At 42.4% G+C, this 19,291-nt stretch overlaps 2 protein-coding genes across 6 annotated transcripts in view; both read right to left on the bottom strand.

Annotated features, from left to right (window-relative positions):
• Positions 1-5: 5 nt before the first annotated feature.
• On the bottom strand, positions 6-8,621 carry mlf1 (myeloid leukemia factor 1). 5 transcript variants are annotated; one of them, XR_004615864.1, is made up of 9 exons: positions 8,431-8,621; positions 7,504-7,666; positions 4,446-4,490; positions 2,208-2,291; positions 1,875-2,003; positions 1,473-1,632; positions 655-814; positions 283-469; positions 6-246 (listed from the first exon to the last, which is right to left on the bottom strand). XR_004615864.1 is itself a non-coding variant. In XM_034604661.1 (8 exons), exons 1-8 carry the CDS (start codon positions 8,475-8,477, stop codon positions 403-405), a joined length of 855 nt encoding a protein of 284 aa, XP_034460552.1. In that variant the 5' UTR covers positions 8,478-8,621; the 3' UTR covers positions 276-402. The 5 variants fall into 5 exon arrangements, 3 of the variants coding, with proteins under 3 accessions (XP_034460552.1, XP_034460554.1, XP_034460555.1); XR_004615863.1 differs by having other exon boundaries at positions 297-469; XM_034604661.1 differs by lacking the exon at positions 6-246 and having other exon boundaries at positions 276-469.
• A 2,753-nt stretch (positions 8,622-11,374) lies between these two features.
• Positions 11,375-19,291, bottom strand: part of rsrc1 (arginine/serine-rich coiled-coil 1) — a 118,737-nt gene continuing 110,820 nt past the window's right edge. Inside the window, exons 8-10 of the mRNA XM_034604542.1 lie at positions 16,834-16,940; positions 13,703-13,810; positions 11,375-11,849 (exon numbers count right to left, since the gene is read on the bottom strand). Of these exons, the coding sequence (XP_034460433.1) occupies positions 11,757-11,849; positions 13,703-13,810; positions 16,834-16,940 (308 nt within the window). The 3' untranslated portion in view covers positions 11,375-11,756. The remainder of the gene's footprint in view (positions 11,850-13,702; positions 13,811-16,833; positions 16,941-19,291) is intronic.

Here is a 19,291-nt window from a genome sequence, read left to right as displayed (position 1 = left end):
GGACAAAACGGACAAAGCATCATATGTCTCCTTTAACAGTGAGAGAGGAGAAATGTGATCCCTGAAAAATCTGAATAAATGTCCAGTGTAAGGGGGCAGCCATCTACAGCAGGTCTTCATCAGCAGCAAGAAGATTTTCATATTGTGCAGTGTAGGATTCGGAAAATGAGCAGCAGCAATACACAATGTACAGTCTGTTAAATATTTCAAATTCTAGGTCAGTGCCTTCTGATCCTGTTTACCTTGTTGATGAACCTTGTGTGTGTGTGTGTGTGTGTGTGTGTGTGTGTGTGTGTGTGTGTGTGTGTGTGTGTGTGTTTGTGTGTGTGTGTGTGTACACAGAGCACCAGTGTGTACTGCATGATGCCTGAAAGACTTTAATGAGCACAGAAACAGATGGTTTCACTGCTTTGTCGAGCCCGAGCCTTTCATGTTGCGTCTACCCTCAGCTTTGCCCTTTGACTGGTCTCTGAGGAAGATAAAAACAATCGCAGTTCATTAACAGCAGTATCATAACATGAGAACACTATACTCAACAAAATGTACTGCATATGTTTGCTATTAGTCGCCTGCCAATTGTTTGTCATTTGATCCTGATCTGCAGATTCTGACCTGTCGTCAACACTGCATGTGGCCTGAGTGTTGCACACTGACCTGTGGGCCTCCTCAGGACCCCTGAGGGCCTCCTCAGGACCCGTGAGGGCCGCCGGGTGAACGGCACGGGGCCGAGCTTCTTCCAGACGAGGCACGGGGCCAGACGGCTTGAACTTGGTCAACTCCTCCTGCCACTCATCGTCAAAAGACTGTGCTTCAGCTGCGGGTGGAGAAACGGGATCAAATGAGACAGTCGATTTGTTATAGTGGGAGAGTGCTGGGTTCAACTGGCTGGTTTGATAATCATGGACGATCTGATCCGGCTCCACTCCACTGAGTCGGTCATACTGTGAAAAATCAGTCAGATTACTTCCAGGATGATCTCTGAAGTTCAATCGCTCCTTCATAAATTCACATTTTTCCAGTAGTGCAACAATGGCTGAATTATTGGACTGTATATAAAGATCGATGACATCACAGCTCCCCAAAAGAGAAGCCAAGTCATCTTGATCGCCCCCTGGTGGCTGGCTGCAATAAAGGTTATAAACCCCACCTCCTCTGTGTTAGTGGATGGAACATGGACCAAACTAACTAAGTACATGTTAAATAATTTTTTCCCAAAGATTGTTTCTGGCATTTTAGGTAGTTCTTATCCCACAGTTAATTTTTCCGGTAGGTTTTACCGTAGTCGTAGGCCGTTGAGGACCTCGACACCGTGATGGCAGCACCCGTGTCTGGGATACTTTAGCTTAATTTTAGTACAGAGGGAGGAAGTGTAGAAGCATCTTCCATCTTAATATAGATGTATGAGCTGGACCCTCTACAATTATAAAGCAACCGTACCTAGCAACTGCAACAACTCTACCACTTCAACGTACATTCATCCAAGTTCTGAAAGTCCTGGTTGAGCTCCTTCTCTCCTGTTTTCTTGTTGTATTTCTTTTCAACAACATGTCCCCTGTCTTGGATGTGGTGACCGATTGACATCTTCTCCAGACCGCTCTCGGAGTCTTTAACCGCTTGCCGGGTCTCCTTGATCTGGTGATTGAAACAATAACAAACCAATCAGACACATCAGTTGGTTCATGAAGAATCTCCAAAATGATTTATGGTACACTTTGATGGAACAGGGGGAACTGATTACCATGAGCACTCAAGAGGGATACAGAGAGATAAGTGAGTCTTCAACATATTTATTCTCCAAGCTCAGTGTATTGACCTGTGCTCTAATGGACAGTGATACTGTAGTAATACTGTAACATATCTGATGGAGGACTCACCCCTCCGGGGGCACGGCGTGTCGACGAGGTTGCCTGAAAGACTTTGGGAGGCTCATTTCCAACCTTAGAATACGTCATGACTGATGAGGAGCTGAACGAGTGGGTGTTTGAACCTTTGGACATGTTCTCCTGAAACACACACACACACACACACACACACACACACACACACACACACACACACACACACACACACACACACACACACACACACACACACACACACACACACACACACACACACACACACACACACACACACTGTTAATAAACTACAGTTCATGTATCACAACAGGCTGGGAAAGCAACAAAAACGAGAGTAGAAAAACTGACAGAGTTTCGCTGCGTGTCCTGCATCCTGTTCCTCATGTTGGTCCTCACGTTGTCGAACATGCCGAAAGGGTTCCTCATCATGTCCTGCACAAATACAAAAGGAGAAGATTGGTCAAATGCCGGTAGAATTTAATGCCTGTGTCACCTGGGACCCGTTTCAGAAGAGGATTTAGTGACTTAACATATAGCCTGAACTTGTTTTGACAGCATTTTAGTTACAATATTTAAATTTTATACATGTTGAAATATAATCTTTACATTTTGTGAAGAAAGATTTTATATGTGAAATTTACGTTCAGTTTTAACGATGGATTGTACATAAAGCTGGACGACATGACTGCTCTCAAAACAAGAAGCCAAACCGTCTTGGTGGTTGGCTGCATTACTTGGTGATTAAACCCTCCTCCTCCATGTTAGCAGATGGGTCAAGCCTAAAAGTCAAAAGTCATTTTTGGTTGCTCCTATCACACTGATGTATGTTCAAGTGCTAAATAATCTACTAGGTTTGTTTTTAATCTGTTATTTAATGTTATAAAAACAGGGGGAAATATTGTGATTGACAGCTTAGCCTGACTCGCGATTGGCCAAACGGATGTATCAGCGGGACCTTGATACCACAGCTCCACCCCCTGATCCCCTTAACCACACAGAATCTGTCCCAAAACGTCGACATCAGAACAGTAATAAAACGTAATCATGGTAATAACTTATTGACCTTTTTCCTGCTGCAGCTGCTGGAATTTTTAAAACACAAATGCGACGCATTCATCTTTGTGGCTCCACTGGGTTAAAAGCTCTGCTCTTTACGGGCTGCCTCGGTGAATCACCATTTCAGAGCTCCATTGATGATGCCTTTTTTTCCGTTCAACAATAACATGCTTGGAGGTGATTGAAGTGACTGTGATCAGCTGTTCTGGTTTACCCTCTAAGGTTTCAGTGTTAGACTCAGAGTTTGTTAAACCCGTGTTTGAAGCAGGCCCTGGGCCATCGGGCATTATCAGCTCGTGAACAACTCTATCATGTGTATAAACAAACGGTGCATGCAGAGTGCAGCGCGCTAAATGTGTCTTACACGTGTCGCTGTCTGGGACATTGTAACGACATTCACATTTTATCACTTCATACATATGTGACCCAGTGACGTGAATAACAAAGGACCCAGAAAGTAGAGACCAAGTGCGGCACACAAATACACACAGTGTTAATGGAGCTGCAGCAAATCCTCCATAGAGAATTTAAAGATGGCTGTATTATCTTTTAGAAAACTGACCATGTTGTCAATGATAAATTATTGTGCATCAATTTGACTGCATTATATAACAACTGTTCGATTAATGTCAGGGCATAAAACAGAAGATATAAGTCTTGACTGTTGTATTTGTTGATCACCTTGTAAAACACAAATCAAGTCACTGCTGAGATGCCTCCTTCGCTTCATTTTGAACCAGGAAAAAAACCCTGTTCAAGACTCTAGTCAGTCATGCATGTTGCTGTAAAATGCCATCAGTCACCACACATTCAAAATTTGTTGACATTAGATACATCAGATATTCTGTAATGCTGCAGCCAGACGCTGCAGATTACTATGGCTGTGGCACTGTAACTTATTAGACTAAGAACAAGAAGCAGGGCTATGTTTTTCAAAGGCAGGTAAACAGATCGTCTTTATCTTCTCAAAAGAACAAAAGAGATGATTGTTGCAGTTGACAAAAATATATATTAGATTGTGCAAATCTCAGAAAACAACCCACTGGTTATTCCACACTCTGGTCACAGTGTTTCCACAAGTCTGGGAGTCGTGTGAGTAGCTTGTTCAGGGTGTATTGACAGGTTATAGGTTGTGGTCAAAATTCAGCAAACTACTTGTCACTCTCATAGCAAGTTTTATATTTAATCTATTTGTTTTACATTTAAATGTGATGCGTCTATGTGGATCAGATGTTCTGGACCCTGGGCAACACTAACATTGAACCGCAAATATAGCTTATCCTGCCTTGAGCTCAGACATATTAACATTTCTGACTTGTTTCCAGTGAAATCACCCGAGATCAAATTAAAGTAATTATGAGAAATAACACAATATTGTGTGCATATTGTCCTGATAGTGTAGGTTTGGAGTAAATGTAGAGGAAACACTGTGACCACATCACAGGCTGAGTCTGTTATTGAATTAGAGCATGCACATGGTCAGTACATCTGTAAATGAGAAACCCATGACAGGACGACGACTCTACTGACCGTGCTGTCAGTACTGCCAAAGGGCATCAATGACCGGCTCATATCCTGAGGAATCAAACAATATTATTTTAGCAACACGACACAGTATTGTGTTTGTACAGCATCTCTCTCTCTCTCTCTCTCTCTCTCTCTCTCTCTCTCTCTCTCTCTCTCTCTCTCTCTCTCTCTCTCTCTCTCTCTCTCTCTCTCTCTCTCACAAACATACGTTTGTTGAGGTTGTTGCCAATAAGTTGTTAGGTTGTCTTACATCGGTCACTAAGCCCTTGACACAGCTACGACGAGCTCTCCACATGACCTTAAGCGCAACCCTTCAAGGCCATGAACCCTCTCATCGTGTGGCCACCGAGGAGTGACAGGCCGGTGAAGGGGGGGAGCAGCCTGCAGCCTTTAGTCACACTCCGTATTCTCTGAGCCAAAAGCTGCAGGTGTTTATGACCCTGCGGCCCTGGATAAGCATCTCAGCAGCCAGCGCCATGTGTGTTTTCTGGGGGTGTGATTCGTAAGGGGTATTGTGCATAATCAGTGGGGTGTTGAATGACTTGTGTTCCATGCGTAATTGGGTCGCATTGCCAGAGATTAGCGCGGGTTTAACACTGAAACTGAGCTTCATTCTAGGAAGGCTGTGGTGGGCTAGGCGGACCTGGCGGACCTGGCGGGACAGGGGGTCGAAGAGTCCAAGGCTGCTCTCTCAGCTCTTTTCAAAGGTCAAACTGATGTAAAACGCTCCTGACCAGCATGTATGAAGCCGCGCAGCCTATTTTATCTCAGAGTGGCATCTATGAACTAATAAATGTCAGTTACATATCTGCTGGCATATATTTAGACCGGGGCTGTGCAGAGGAGCGTTTGAGGCTGCAAAATAAGAAACATAGTTCTGATGGTGTGTAACACATTATTTTAGTCTTTCTGGATTACTGCAGGTCTCTCTCTCAGTCTGATTCTGACCCTGCCACTGTGCCGTCTGAAGCACGCCGCTCCTGCTCCTCAGGGAGCTGTGGGTTAGGGCACATGTACTTGTACTGTAGACATACTTGAAAAGGAAAAGTGAGGTCGTGCTTCAAATGCATAGATCCTGGAAAGTGATGCATCAACAAGGAGTTAGCGACATTATGTAAAGTGCGTGATCTCAGAACCAGGAGACGATAGGAGGACATACTGAAGCTGCTTAATTTTATTAAAGTTACTTAAGGTGAATTTAGGTTTTAGAATTGCACACTGCCTCCAGAGCAGCGGGAAACGCTACCATACATTTACAACAAAATCTGATATCACCTCCACCTAGAGCCACCAGTCTTGCTCAGTTGAACGGAATCAAAGAAAAATATATAACTCATAATGATTGGCATTTGACAGCTCTTAAATAAACAAGGGCCCAGATGAATGAGTGCACTGAAAGGTGATATGAACCCGATAGTGGTTATTGGCAAGAGACTGGGAAATGTGAGCACTCACAACAGGCTTGGGATGTAAGAAGGGGCTTATTTTCCACTGGGAACTGAATGCTAATAGCTGCCAGCATTATATGGCCAATGTGTGTGTCAGTGTGTGTGTGTGTGTGCATTGGAGTGCATGTGCGTGCATGCCGGCGTGTGTGTAATTGTTCTTGCAAGTATGTTTTAATACTGACTGTGTGTGTACGTGGTTTTTTATTTGTGTGTAACATCTGTGCCTGTGATATAGGAGAGCAGTATGATGAGCCCGAGCTGTCTGTCATGTAGCTGCTAATGCACCGGCACTGCCAAGGCACATACTGCCAGACAGATGGACCGAGAGAGCAACAATGAGAAAACAAGAGTGTCCATGACATCCGCACACACGTCTTTACAACGCCAACACAGCTCCAGAGCCTCAGCCCCCCCCCCCCCCGAGCACTGCTGGGCACCACAAGACTGATCCTGTTAAATGTGCCTGATTTCTGTGATACAAACTTTAAACATACCACTAAAATGTCTCCTGATAGTAGATGAAACTATTTGTTTGGATGGAAGTTTTACAGCGTCGTTCCATTTCACCCACTGTCAATGAGGTCATTAGTCAAATACTCGGAGCCCCTCCTCAGCCGGTATTAGCAAGATAGCGGCATGATGCTAATAAAGAGAAAGCGGGCTGTTGGCTGTCAAGGGCAGGCTTCTGATGTAAGTCATAATTAAGGATAAATATACAGGCTCCCATGAGGTAGAGGGATCACAGCAGGTGACGGGGACAAAGTTTGACTTAGCAGGGATAAATAAGAAGTGGAGGGGGTTGATCTGCGAAAGGTTAACGGGTGCACTGTGGGAGAAAAGAACTACCAGCCTTTACCTCACCAGCCTTCCAGCTCACATCGGTAAACAACTGCTCCAGAGGAACTTTCTAACCATGGGATCTATATCCAATATCGCAAGTCTACAGCCTTTAGAGTCGTATTCTTATACCGTTCAACATCATTCAAAGACTCAGGGGGGAGCAGTTATATTTAAACTATCTTTTTAAATGAACTGGGCCAGCAAGAATAATATTAAAGTAAACAGTTATTTTCAGCAGCAGCTCCTCTCAGCAGAGCAGAGCACAATTCTCCGGGGTCCTATTGGTGTGAGTGTGAAAGAAGTCTGCATGTGTACGCGCAAGAAAGCAGTGTGTCAGTGGAACAATGCACTATAAATAGGGCTCCTCTGGGCCAGATATAACTGTCCAGAGAGGCCAAGGGGGTTGCCCTTCTACTAAACTAGAAAATCACATGATCCCATACCTCAGTGAGTGGTGCTCCAGTTACGCGGCCAGTGGCCAGAATCCACTATAACCTCAGTAAACTTAGCGCTTCCTCTAAACACTAATCAGCGGTGGTTAAAAGCCCATGAGCAGAGGACAGAGAGGGACCTAAGATGTAGAAGTGAACTGTTGACGCATGGGCTTCATCCTTTATCCCAGATAGACCCGAATGATAAGCATGTCGATTTGTCAGTCGTGGATATACACACATATGTATCCTGTCACACACTCCGTGTAGAGCTTTAATGCCCATCACTTGAGTCCACAAGTACACAAACAAGTCAACTTTTGTCAAATGAGTGCTTCTCACCCTGTGTTCATCCCTCAGTGCCAGGGACGAGCCAGGATGCTCGGCCATGTCGTGACCCCGACTTCTCCCATCCATCATGCTGGGCATTAAGGGCCCGCCAAACGGCTCAGAGAAGCTCCGCATCATCTGCCGCATGTGTTCCCGGTGAGCCCGGAATGGATCCCTATCGGAGAGGAGGAGGAAATACAGACTTTATGAGTGGAACTCAGTTTTTACTCACGAAGAAGATGCTGCGAGATGTAAATCATGAAAACGTCTGAACACTGAGCACTTAGTTGCTGTATTTGAGAAAAGCTCCTGACTTCTACAGCAGCTCTTCATTGAGAACAACACAGTGAAATGAGAAGCAAGCCCAAAATAATATCAGCCAGCCTCACACCAGCCTGGGGTCGGGTGGCCCCTCAGCAGGAGTTCACTCATGCAACAAGTGCAGCACAGTCAGTGTCAGTAAAGTTATTCAGAAAGGTCAATTACAAATTACTGTCTCTTTTTCTTGATACTGCATTTTTTTAATTTATTTTCTAAAATGCAAAAGTAAAAACACGAATCAAGCTTTTAGTACGAGCACATGCATGAACATGAAGTTACACACTTTAATTCAACTTTTAAGCTTAGTTTTAAAAAATATGACAAAAACCAGTGTGTGAATGTTAATATAACCACAAAGGCTAATTCAATGTGGTGGAAACAGAAGATCAATGTGATGTGATCTCTACTTCAATGTAGGTGGAAGTGTATGTTTTTATTATTTCACAAGTTACAGCAGTTTCTGGTTTATCTTAAGACTAAAATGAATAAAATGATTTTCCAGCTTCAACATTATTATAACTTTACTTTGGACTTTCTAATTATCGCTCTGTGGCTCCGCGCTGGGCCAAACTGACGCTCTGTGGAAACCAGACGTTAAAAACCAGTTCAGACACTCACGAGAAGAACGGGTCCTCGTCCACGTCCCGGAAGTTACTGTTGAACATCTCCACCTGATCTGAAGCTGTGAACTAAAAGACGGGTTTAAAAGGTTTGAATGGGTTTTAAAAGAAATAGTCCGTGAGCGCCACAGGTGCTGCGGCTCCGCTGCTCCGCTGCTCGGTGCCGTTACTATAGAGGAGGAGGAGGTGGAGGAGGAGGTGGAGGAGGAGGAGCCCGTCTACAGCCGCCCAGACAGACACCACGTGATAAGAATGCGGCCCTCCGGTTGGCGGGTTATTCGCAGCTTCGAACAGGATCTGTCCGCGCGCTGTATGTTGTGGGTGGCTGCCATGGCAACGGCAGTGTAGAAGCGTGCATGCGGCGAGAACCAGACTGAAGAAGTATCTTTTAAAAGATGAGCTCACAGAGATAATGAGAGAATAAGACCCCAGTCGGACTCATTAAGTCAAACTCATGTTTGAACTGCCACTGATTTTATCGCGTTAAGTCCCTTTGAGTACCTTTTAAAAGCGCTAAACAAATAAAATGTATTATTATTATTAAATGCATCATTGTCCTTCTTCATTAGAAACACAAAGAGAGATTTTTATTCTACTCAAAGACCGTATCCTCCATCATTTACACTGAAAGTACATTTAAGGGAAAGTTCACCCAAAAATGAAAATTCACTCATTCACCACTATGCCGATGGAGGGGTGGGTGAAGTGTTTGAGTCCACAAAACACTTTTGGACTTTCAGGGGTAAACAGCGTTGCAGCCAAATCCAAGACAATTGAAGTAAATGGTGATCACTTCTTCAAACGTAAAAAAAAAAGAACGGAATAGAAAATAAAATGCCTCCATACTGCTCGTGTGGTATCATCCAAATGTAAACCCCAACATTCAAATTCGACTCGACGCAAGATGTCGTCACGAGGCTCGAGGTTCACGAACGTGAACTGCTGAGGATATCAACGGACATTTAGGCTTAAAACCCGGTGTAAATGACCTCGTCTTGAGTCGAATTTGAATGTCGGGGCTTACTGACACTTGGATGACACCACACGAGCCATATGGAGGCATTTTATGTTTCTTTCTGTTGTTTTTTTACGTCTGAAGAAGTGGTCGCCATCTACTTCACTTGTATTGGATTTGGCTTCAACGTTGTTTACCCTTTAAACTCCATAATGGTTTTGTGGACTCGAACCCACCCCTCCATCGGCATAGTGGTGAATAGATAATGAGAGAATTTTCATTTTTGGGTGAACTATCCCTTTAAGAGATCTTCTAATAGCAATAGGACGGTGATTTCATATCAGTTGCTGGCTTTTGATTTGAAGCAAATCAGAGGCTGCAAACTGTCCACCTTCAAAACAAGACTTAAAACCCACCTCTTCACAACTGCTTGTAATATGTGATTAATAGTTTGTATCTTGCATCTTTTACTGATGTGCTTTTATTTGCTTTCTCTGTTATTCAACCTATGTAGTGTAACTTGGAGCGTTGGTAAAAGCGCTATATAAATAAAAACACAGGTGCACCCTCTGAGAGGCAGTGTGCATGTGTGGACTTCCTTATGAAACATGCACATAGCTGTGACAGGATCACTTCTCAGAATGTCTCACTTTGCTGACCATGTCGAGACCTTCGAAACTGACATGTGTTGGAGTAATGGACTTAGTGACACACAAAACAAGGCTGAAAATAAACAGGATATTGAAATGTTGTCTAATCTCTTAACTATTATAGCTATAGTATTATTCTTTAATTTCTTATATCAAACTATCAAACTATCAAAAGTAAGACATGAATAAGTGAAAGTACATCTTTTATACATCATTGATTTATTAAAAATAGTAATTTTCTCTTCTCTTTTTTTCTTTTAATTTGGGTTCTGATCACTATATCATTTGTTAAATCGACAATCGTCTGACTTGCAGCTGAAAAAAGAAAACCATACATATGTGGTTTGAAAGGTGCTGAACAGACACATTGAGGAAAAATTTACCTGGACTCCAGAGTGATTTGAAGATATAAGTGTGGGTTTAAGTCTGATGGGACATTCAGCTTCAATTCCTCTAAATTTATTTTAATAAATCTATCTCATCCTAGTATTTCAGAGAATGTTCACACTCTGAATGTCCCTGAACACATCACACTTGGGCCCCAAACATGTAAAATCAGACCTATGCCTGTGTGATTCCTTACATTCCTTTAAAGTTGTCTTTTAGAGCATTATTTTTAATTTCTTTTTATGTGACATGAGGTTTGAAGGCTTCACCTCACAGACAGAAAGACCATGATCACAACAATTAACATCATCATCATAAATAATAGAGAGAAAAACAAATTAAAGTCTGAGTGTGAGAGTCAGGGCTCAGGGTCAGACTGGAGGCTGATCTGGAGCATACTGGTTTCACTGGGGCAGAGCTTTGATGATGGTGCTGACTTCCTCTGTGACAACAGTGACTCTGAACACAAACTGGTTGAAGTTACAAAGGAAAACAAGGTTCAAAGAAAGATGAGTTTCCTCAGTTTTTTTGCAAAGTCCAATGCTGCATATGCCTGCAACCTAGTGGACTAATGTGGTAGTACAATAGAGTGCATCTATGCATGTGTACTAGTTTATGTGTATGTATCTGCATATGCTCCAAAAAGATCTAAATGGAACTCAGTTCTTGTCTTTTTTCCCCTTATGGATGAAAAATGAAGACGTCTGTGGTCTAGCTGCAGTGCACGATGATGGGGCAAGATCGTCCTTAAATTGTGCAAAAAACCCAATATGTTGACATTTTCTTTGCTTTCACTTATAAATATATATATATAGATACAGATAGATGGTGGGTACTACCTACAGCGGTCGGAAGACGTTGCCCATGAAGGGGGCTGTTGAATCGGCTTTTCCGTGTATCGGTGTATCACCCAACATTGGTAAATGACAAGTTAACCAAGACATTTTTCATTCAAAAAAATCTAAGCAAGCTTTATTCACTGAGTTGATTACAAAAGACAAAAATGTACCAAATGCTACATCTACAAAGTAAAACATCATTTCATCTGACTGTAGCAACAAAATGAAGCCAAATGAAGAAGTTTCACTGAATTACATTAACATTAATAAAATAAAAAAACACATCAGGACCAAAGGTTTTTCTTAACTTCTTAAAAAGGTGGGAGAAATTAGTGGAAGGGTGAAGAAATAAGTTTTTAATGTCCTTATAAAATGTATTAAGAAATAGTCAGGGGTTGAGCTATGATTGAAGCCAACACGACTGAGTGAACGTAGATGTGGATTGAACGTTTCCAGGAAGTGGGAAAGTTTCTTCTGGGTTGGCTTGTGTGTTTCAGGTCACAGGACTTCCCATGAGCCTCTCCTGTCGGAGTGAGACCAGTCTGTTGAGCCACAGCTCCTCTGCCTTCTCTTTGTCCATGAATAACTACAGGAGAGCGTAGAGAAGACAAATTAGAGGTACAGAAAAACACAGGGACTACAGGACACCTTCAACATTGGTGTGTGTGTGTGTACGCAGCTCGGAAACAAACAATGGCTCTAACTAGTTGTACAGATTATTTTCCGACATCCGGCTCATTATTCAACTCTGTGATGTTCTATTTGATTAGAATTCATTGACAAAGTATATGACAAAAACTGTTTTAGGTATATATAGAAATTTGTGTAGGACAAACCAGAAATATATTAATAACTTCTAGATTTTGTTCTTTAAAACATAAAAAAATTATGAAAAATCTGTTGGTTCAAAAGCAGCTAAATCACATTGTTACACACATGTTACAACGTGGAATCAAACAATACCTGGTGATTTTACTTGAAAAATGACCTTAGCTATTAGATAGATAGATGGATAGACTTTATTGATCCCAAATTGGGAAATTATTGTGTGACCGCATGTCAATGAGCCATGTTTCCCCCTGAGTCCATGAACCTGACACAGGGCTGTGAGTGCATTGACCCTCACATGACTTCAGTGTGGAGTCACAGCGACGGCCACAGTGAAGTCCGTCGTGTCCTTCATGTCGTCCTAGTATTTTTCTTATCTTCTCACAAATGCACATAAGAAAACCCTTCCGTTCAAACCAATGACGCCTTGGAGTGCGTCAGCGTGGTGATAGCTCAGCTCTACACGTGACTGGTATTCACATCAGTACATCACCAGCAGTGATGATATTGATTGTAAGAGGGCTATAAAACTGCTGCAGCAAGTGTCTGATGAATGAAGGCATCTGTTTATTGGGAAGTAACATAATGACTGTGAGAGTGAGAAGCAAGGCTCCGAGAAATATGGGGGAAATTGGAAGATCGTTCCTGTGTTCACTGTGTGTGTTTGTGCGTTTGTGTGAGGCTGAGAGATAATGTTGACATGCTGGCTGTGTGTATACACTGTACATCTATGCGACGATATGTGTGTATTATTATGCAGATTGCAGAGCGTCCTCCGCCACGTCAATCCCTCATTCCTAACCTATGCTGCTTACAGCGGCACCGCATGTTATCTGTGTGTTAGATTCTACACCAGTGAGTTTTTGTCTGTCGGCCCTGCGCTGGTGTCACGGTGCTAATGAGGCTGTGTGTGTGGGATGACAGTATCTGGGCTGGGCTAATGGGACTCATCTGTTCTAATTGGAAGTGGAGCTGGAGCTGGAGCCGGTGGCGGGGCCCGCCTGGGGCATATTGCTGCCATACATCAGCCTGTCTGAGGATGTGTATGTGTGTGTGCATGCAAGAGTGTGTGTGTGTATATGTAAGAGTGTGGGTGTGTGTGTGTGTGAGGAGGTTATCTGCATACGTCAGGACATAACTTAGTTTCCCAGTGGAGACAGATGACTGGGAAGCCCCAGGGAGCGTTATTAGAGTTTAAAGTTTTCCTTCTCGTTTTTCATCATTGGTCTGCAGGCACGGGAGGTGGTGATGTTAGGAGGCTATAATCTGCCACACTGCAGTATCCTTTACGATACGATGCACAGTATCAGAATGTGAAGGAGTGGGGTATACAGTGGTGGTGTCTGTAGATGCAGCGGTATCTTTAAACAGGAAAAGTTTACAAAGTTTGTTCACCGATCAATAAAAGCAAGCGCCATACTCTGAAGAAAGATAAAATGACGAGAAGCGAGATAAACTTTCAGCTGCACCTGAGGCTTGGAGGGTTGTGATTGGCTCCGAGAGTTTTAAAGAGTGTGTGTGTTATGGAGCTTCAGGACAGCTTGGTGGGATGTCGAAGTAAACAGAGAAATCTAAAGCACACAATAAAAGAGTTGACGGGCGAGAACTTACACTGGGATGGGCGAGTGCGTCACTGTCGTCATATACTATGGACATGGGAAGAGTGATGTCCTGGGGATCTGCACTCAGTGACTCCTGCTTCACCTCAACTGGCTCCGTCTGCACTCACAAAACATTCAATCATTAAAATGAGCACATTCAAGTTAATGTTCAAGTATTTAAATAGGTTTTGAAAAAAGAAATCGGACCTGGGGGTGCACATCAGAGACTGCGCCGACCTGCCTACTTTCTAATCCCTACTCAAATCTCACCTATTCAGAACTGCTTTCAGTGTATGGTCATGTTATAGTGTTTTTCTGCTAAATTCTATGTAGTGTCTGAGTTCCTTGAAAAGGGTTATACAAATAAGATGTATTATTATTATTATTGTTAAAAAAAAAGAAACATGATTAAAAATCAGCATTTAAATGGTTAAAAAAAAGAACAAAAAAGTTGTTAGAATATTTTAGCAGAAGCAACAATAGTTTTAATATGGATTCAATTATCACATAACTTATATGTGCAGAGGAAGATGATATAACATCTAGAATGACACTCAGTAGATCTGCATTGCTATTTTGATCCTCAACAAATTACTCACACTCATAAACATGAGTCCCTGAATTATTCACTATGAAAATGTTGAAAAACTATTTTACAATATCAAACATCCAGTGAAAATTCCTGGATAAGTCCCTTCATCTGGATCCACTCCAAAATTAAATGGGTTTAATGGGTTGGTCCTTGGGTTTTTGAGTAGTTTTTGCGTAAACCTACTTAATAAAAGACCCAGATGAAAACATAAGCTCATTGTCAGAGGTAATAAAGCTCTGTTTTTTCAGTATGTAGCATGTCCATGTTGAAAAAACAAGATGATTACTGTAAAGAGCCAGTGTGCATGCTACAAATGATTGATTTTCTTTTTTACATATGCTTGCTGATTGACCCACAATAGTGAACAGCTATTGAAAGATCTTAGCGCACAAAAATATCTTAGGAACATATTTTGCTTCCCCAAACTGCAGCTTGATTGCAATTACCGAAAAATACACTATTTGTACAAATAGCATGTAGTTTCAAATGGGGCATGGGGAAGAATGCAATATGACATTTGTCCAGGAGATGGCAGTGAAAGAATAAAACTTGAGAAACTTGGGACTCGCTGTATGTCATCCACCTTATAATTTGTGCAAGTGAGTCTACTTTGGCAAAAGCAGCACCTGCGGTACGACAGGCCTGGCTTCAGATGAGTGAAAGTGTATTGGGTCTTCTTCATGTTGGTAATTTCTGAAGCTGTAACGTGTAAATATTAAAATATTCAAACCCTTGGCAGAATCCGCTTTGTGACAGGTTAGCTCAGGTGGGCAGCGATGTTATCCACATTATTTTGTTACAGTTGCAGCCAGAGAGATTTTTCTGAAAAGGACTCTAAGTAAAGATGAAGGCTCCCTGCCCCCCTCATGTCACCATCTGTAGAGTCGACGCTGATGGTGGGGAACATGAGAACGGTTCCTCCTCCATCCCTGGGGGTATGACTTAAAGCTATAATAAGCCCCATATTTGGAAGGATGGCCTGTTCTCCTTGTTGTACTTGATGAAGAAGAAATAACTAAATTAATACTTTGCCAAGTCCATTCATGTTTCAAACACTACTAATACCAGCCCCAGAGCAAATGTTTACTCGGTTGGAAAGATCTATTTAAAATTCATTTGGCAGCAGCAGAAAGGGAGCGTGATATAAAACACACTGGCTAATTAAGTATGGGGATGTGCCAAGTATCAGACAGCATAACTGGTCATTGCAATTCTTGGGAATGATATGCTGAGTATACATTTCTAATGAATTCAGCTTGAAATAGAAACAAATCTTAGAAGATGCACTGAGGCGGATTTTAACAGCTTTACTAGTTTCTCCTCATTAACAGTTGCTTAAAATTCATTCAGTCATCAACTCATACCCGAATGGTTATTAACGCTAAAACCAAATAAACGTTATAATCATATATTGTCAAAAAATAACATGTTCAAATTGGCAAATACAGTATATTCTGTTATTTGGGCGATATTTGATTAAACCAAGTCAGTAACAGATTACCTGAAGACATTAGAGTATGTTAGGTTTGTAGTTCATGTGTAAATCTTTTTAGCTATTCAGCTTCAGATTTGATTTAACAATAAATCCTCCTAAATAAGAACCAATCCTCTGGATATCTTAAGAAATCTGCGACTAATGATGAGGATGACAAACCACAGCTGCTTTAAAAAACTGTGTAAAGTTGAAATGATGAACAATTGAAGCACTTTTGTTTAAAGAAACTGATTAAAATAAAAGCACAACTCTTCCTTTTTGTACTTCACATTATAATTTATGTTGATTTCAAGGAATCATTTGATTATTCTCTTTATCTATATCATGTTATATTGTTGTTATTTTACAGTAAAAATCTAACTTTATACACATGTGAGAACACACTTGACATTTTCCAATACAGGAGATCTGCTGTAGGTGTGAACAATGAAAGCTCCAACCCGACTACATAATTGAATCTAGTAAAGTTTGGGGATCAATGCGGCTTCACACTCGGAGGCCTAGTATACTGCCTGTGTGCAATCTGTAGAGTTAGTCCAGGACAGGACAGATTGACTTTCTCCCGTCCAAGCCGCAGCCACACGGGTGCTGACCTTTGTCAGACTCGCCCACGGCATGTCCCAGCGGCATGTAGGTTTGCTGTCACATGTTGTCACCTATCTTTTCAAAACAGCCATGAGCCGCAGCAAATCTAATTCCTGCTCCTTCAGAGACAGCAGCAACATTTCAATAACGACTTCTGTGTTTTGTCTGCATCTGCACAACCAGGGGGGGGGGAACACAGAGAGACTGAGTGAGAGAAAGAAAGAGAGAGATGGCTGTTGCCTGCTGTGGCTTTTGTGTGGGTGCTGCCGCTTTGGAGGCGGCGAACAGTGGAGTGTCTGATGAAACCGTCTCAGGTTGGAACAAACGGCGCTGAATGGGAATGTTTGATTTGGTCTGGGCGGTCTCTGGACAGACGGCACAGTATTGCAGAGGGGGAAATCCAATAAGAGACGGAGTGAAAAGATGGAGAGAGTGAGGGGCACGCGGAGAAAGGAGAGACAGAACGCACCTTTATATCATCCCTGGATGATTTGAAAGCCTGAGGAACAAAGGAATCACTCTCGATGGCCTCGATGTCCTTTATCCTTCGCACTTGCTCCTCCAGAGAAGTTCCCCCTGAAACACACGTTACACAGACGGGGAGCCATGAACAAAAGCACGCACACACACATGAACACAGGATGCACAGAGGGTCAGCTGCCCCTTGTCATGTTCTGAAAAGCAGCAGATTTCATTTGGACTGGGCTGAGCCGATTGTACCCTCTCCCTCTTTATAATGCTCTTTGACACTTACAACATGAAATATCTGATATTCCCCTATTTTAATCTTGGTCTCCATGAAAAGGACTCTTGTTTAGCCAAGGGCATAGAGTTAGTACTAAAGGTAAGTGGAAAAAATACTAACAAGATAATAGCCAGACAGTGAATTACACTCAGATAATGCATTCTAAGATAATCAAAATATGAACTGCAATGGAATTTCATTACAGAGACGAAATGTGATTAGGTTTCATACAGTTTTCATGTATCAGAAAGTATTTTGCTCTGGCTCGGCCACTCAAACAAAAAGACAGAAAGGGTTTCCAGTAAATTACTCTTGGATATAAACACATCAGGATTCTGCATATCAGATAATAACTCATTTCAAGAATTCAAGAGCAGTCTTCGTAGCGTAGGAGGGCAAAAATAGGTGTGCCAGGAAAGTTAGCAACAAGAAGAAAAAAAAGACAGAGTCTGAATGCTTCCATTATTCTCCGGCTGTCAATCTTTCCACTGATCAGTCAATATTCATCCCTCTCTCCCCCATCCATCCGTCCTCTCCTGCACTCTCCCATCTCTCTATCTGTCAATCTAGCAGACATCCATGTTTCTCTGCTCCGCTGATGTAGGCTGTGTCATGAAAACAAGTACACAAATGGGCATGCATGCACACACACACATGCGTGCGCGCGCGCGCACACACACACACACACACACACACACACACACAAAGAACAGTGGCGTACAAGTACTCCCACATGTACATGTGTTTGCAAACTTACATACTTAACACTCACACTGATGGCTCCCATAAATCTGTATATGCAGATAGTTTACTTTGGAATGCATGTGCGCACGCACACAGACATACATACACGTGCACACACACACAAACTTACTGCTTGCGACTGGAGCTAATAGCAGGAATTAATTCAATCCATTAGCAGCTACAGAAAGGGTGTCATAACAGATCTTCATGGCCTTGGTGTTTAATGAATAAATGAATATTTGTTCCGGCTTTTACAACAAAGCATCACGTGCATGCGCACATATGCGTGCGCGTACACACACACAAACCCTATTATAGCTCATAATAGCACTCAAACAAACTCGCTTTTGATTTAAATGCACTGCAGAATTGGACAACTGAGTGACAAGTGGAATTAAGCCTTCCTATATGACAGACTCTCAGCTTGTCATCCTGTGCAGGCGGGAAGATGTGAGGAGAGCAGAGCGGAGACTCAGACGTTGCTGAGCGGCTCCAAAAATAGTCATTACCTTCACTGGGCTGGTAGATGAAGTCTGAACACTGGCCTAATATCCTCCTGGAGACTGTGGCCTGTCCTTCACACACACACGCACACACACACTATCACCTCCACCCGCTGCACAGCTGCACGCAAGTGTTTGAGTGAAAACTAACGCAGGCTGTGACTGGCGGACAATTAATTCAGCACAATTAATTCACTTTTTCAATTACCCCTTCTCTGCTGTCCTTTGAGCGTGAATGCCCCGCATTAAAAACTACCACACAAACTGCACCACTGACACGTGTACACACACATACACACACAGAGAGAGAGAGAGTGAGTGAGAGAGGGAGAGAGAGAGAGAGAGAGGGAGAGAGAGAGAGAGAGACTATCTTCTAGCATCTCCCTGGCAGGCCCGTTTGTTACTGGGCTGTCCATGCACGCTGCAGGAATCCATTAAGACCTCAGACTTTTTGACAAACACATTATTGGTAGATAAAATGACTTCCATATGCTGTTTGTCAGATGTCAGCAGGAAAAGATATGTATTTCATGAGAAAATCAAAAATAATGGACTTTGAGTGCGGGCCTAGCGAGCTCAGAAGCAGACAAAAATCAATACTCTAGCTGAGCGAGCGCACTCTGCAGCTCGGAGAGGTCAAAGTTGATATTTAATATTGACACATTATCTGGCAAATTAATTTAACAGGTCGACTAAATTGTCACCGCATTAGGAACACTTCTCTGTCAGCGATGAGGAGGAGGATAAAGTGAAATCTGAGATAGAAAACACAGAGACGGGGAGACAGAAAGGAAGAGAAACTAATTTAAGACAATTACACACAGCTCTAAATGTGGTTATTTTCTCTCTCTGTGGTGTTTGTGTGTGGATGTTGCGATGCTCTAACATGATTTAGGAAACAGGATCAAACTCGATCAATAAACTTTTGTTTTGTA

Source organism: Hippoglossus hippoglossus, chromosome 13, assembly GCF_009819705.1.
Source record: "Hippoglossus hippoglossus isolate fHipHip1 chromosome 13, fHipHip1.pri, whole genome shotgun sequence".
NCBI classification, from domain to species: Eukaryota; Metazoa; Chordata; class Actinopteri; order Pleuronectiformes; family Pleuronectidae; genus Hippoglossus; species Hippoglossus hippoglossus.
This window is presented reverse-complemented; position numbering and strand designations above follow the sequence as displayed.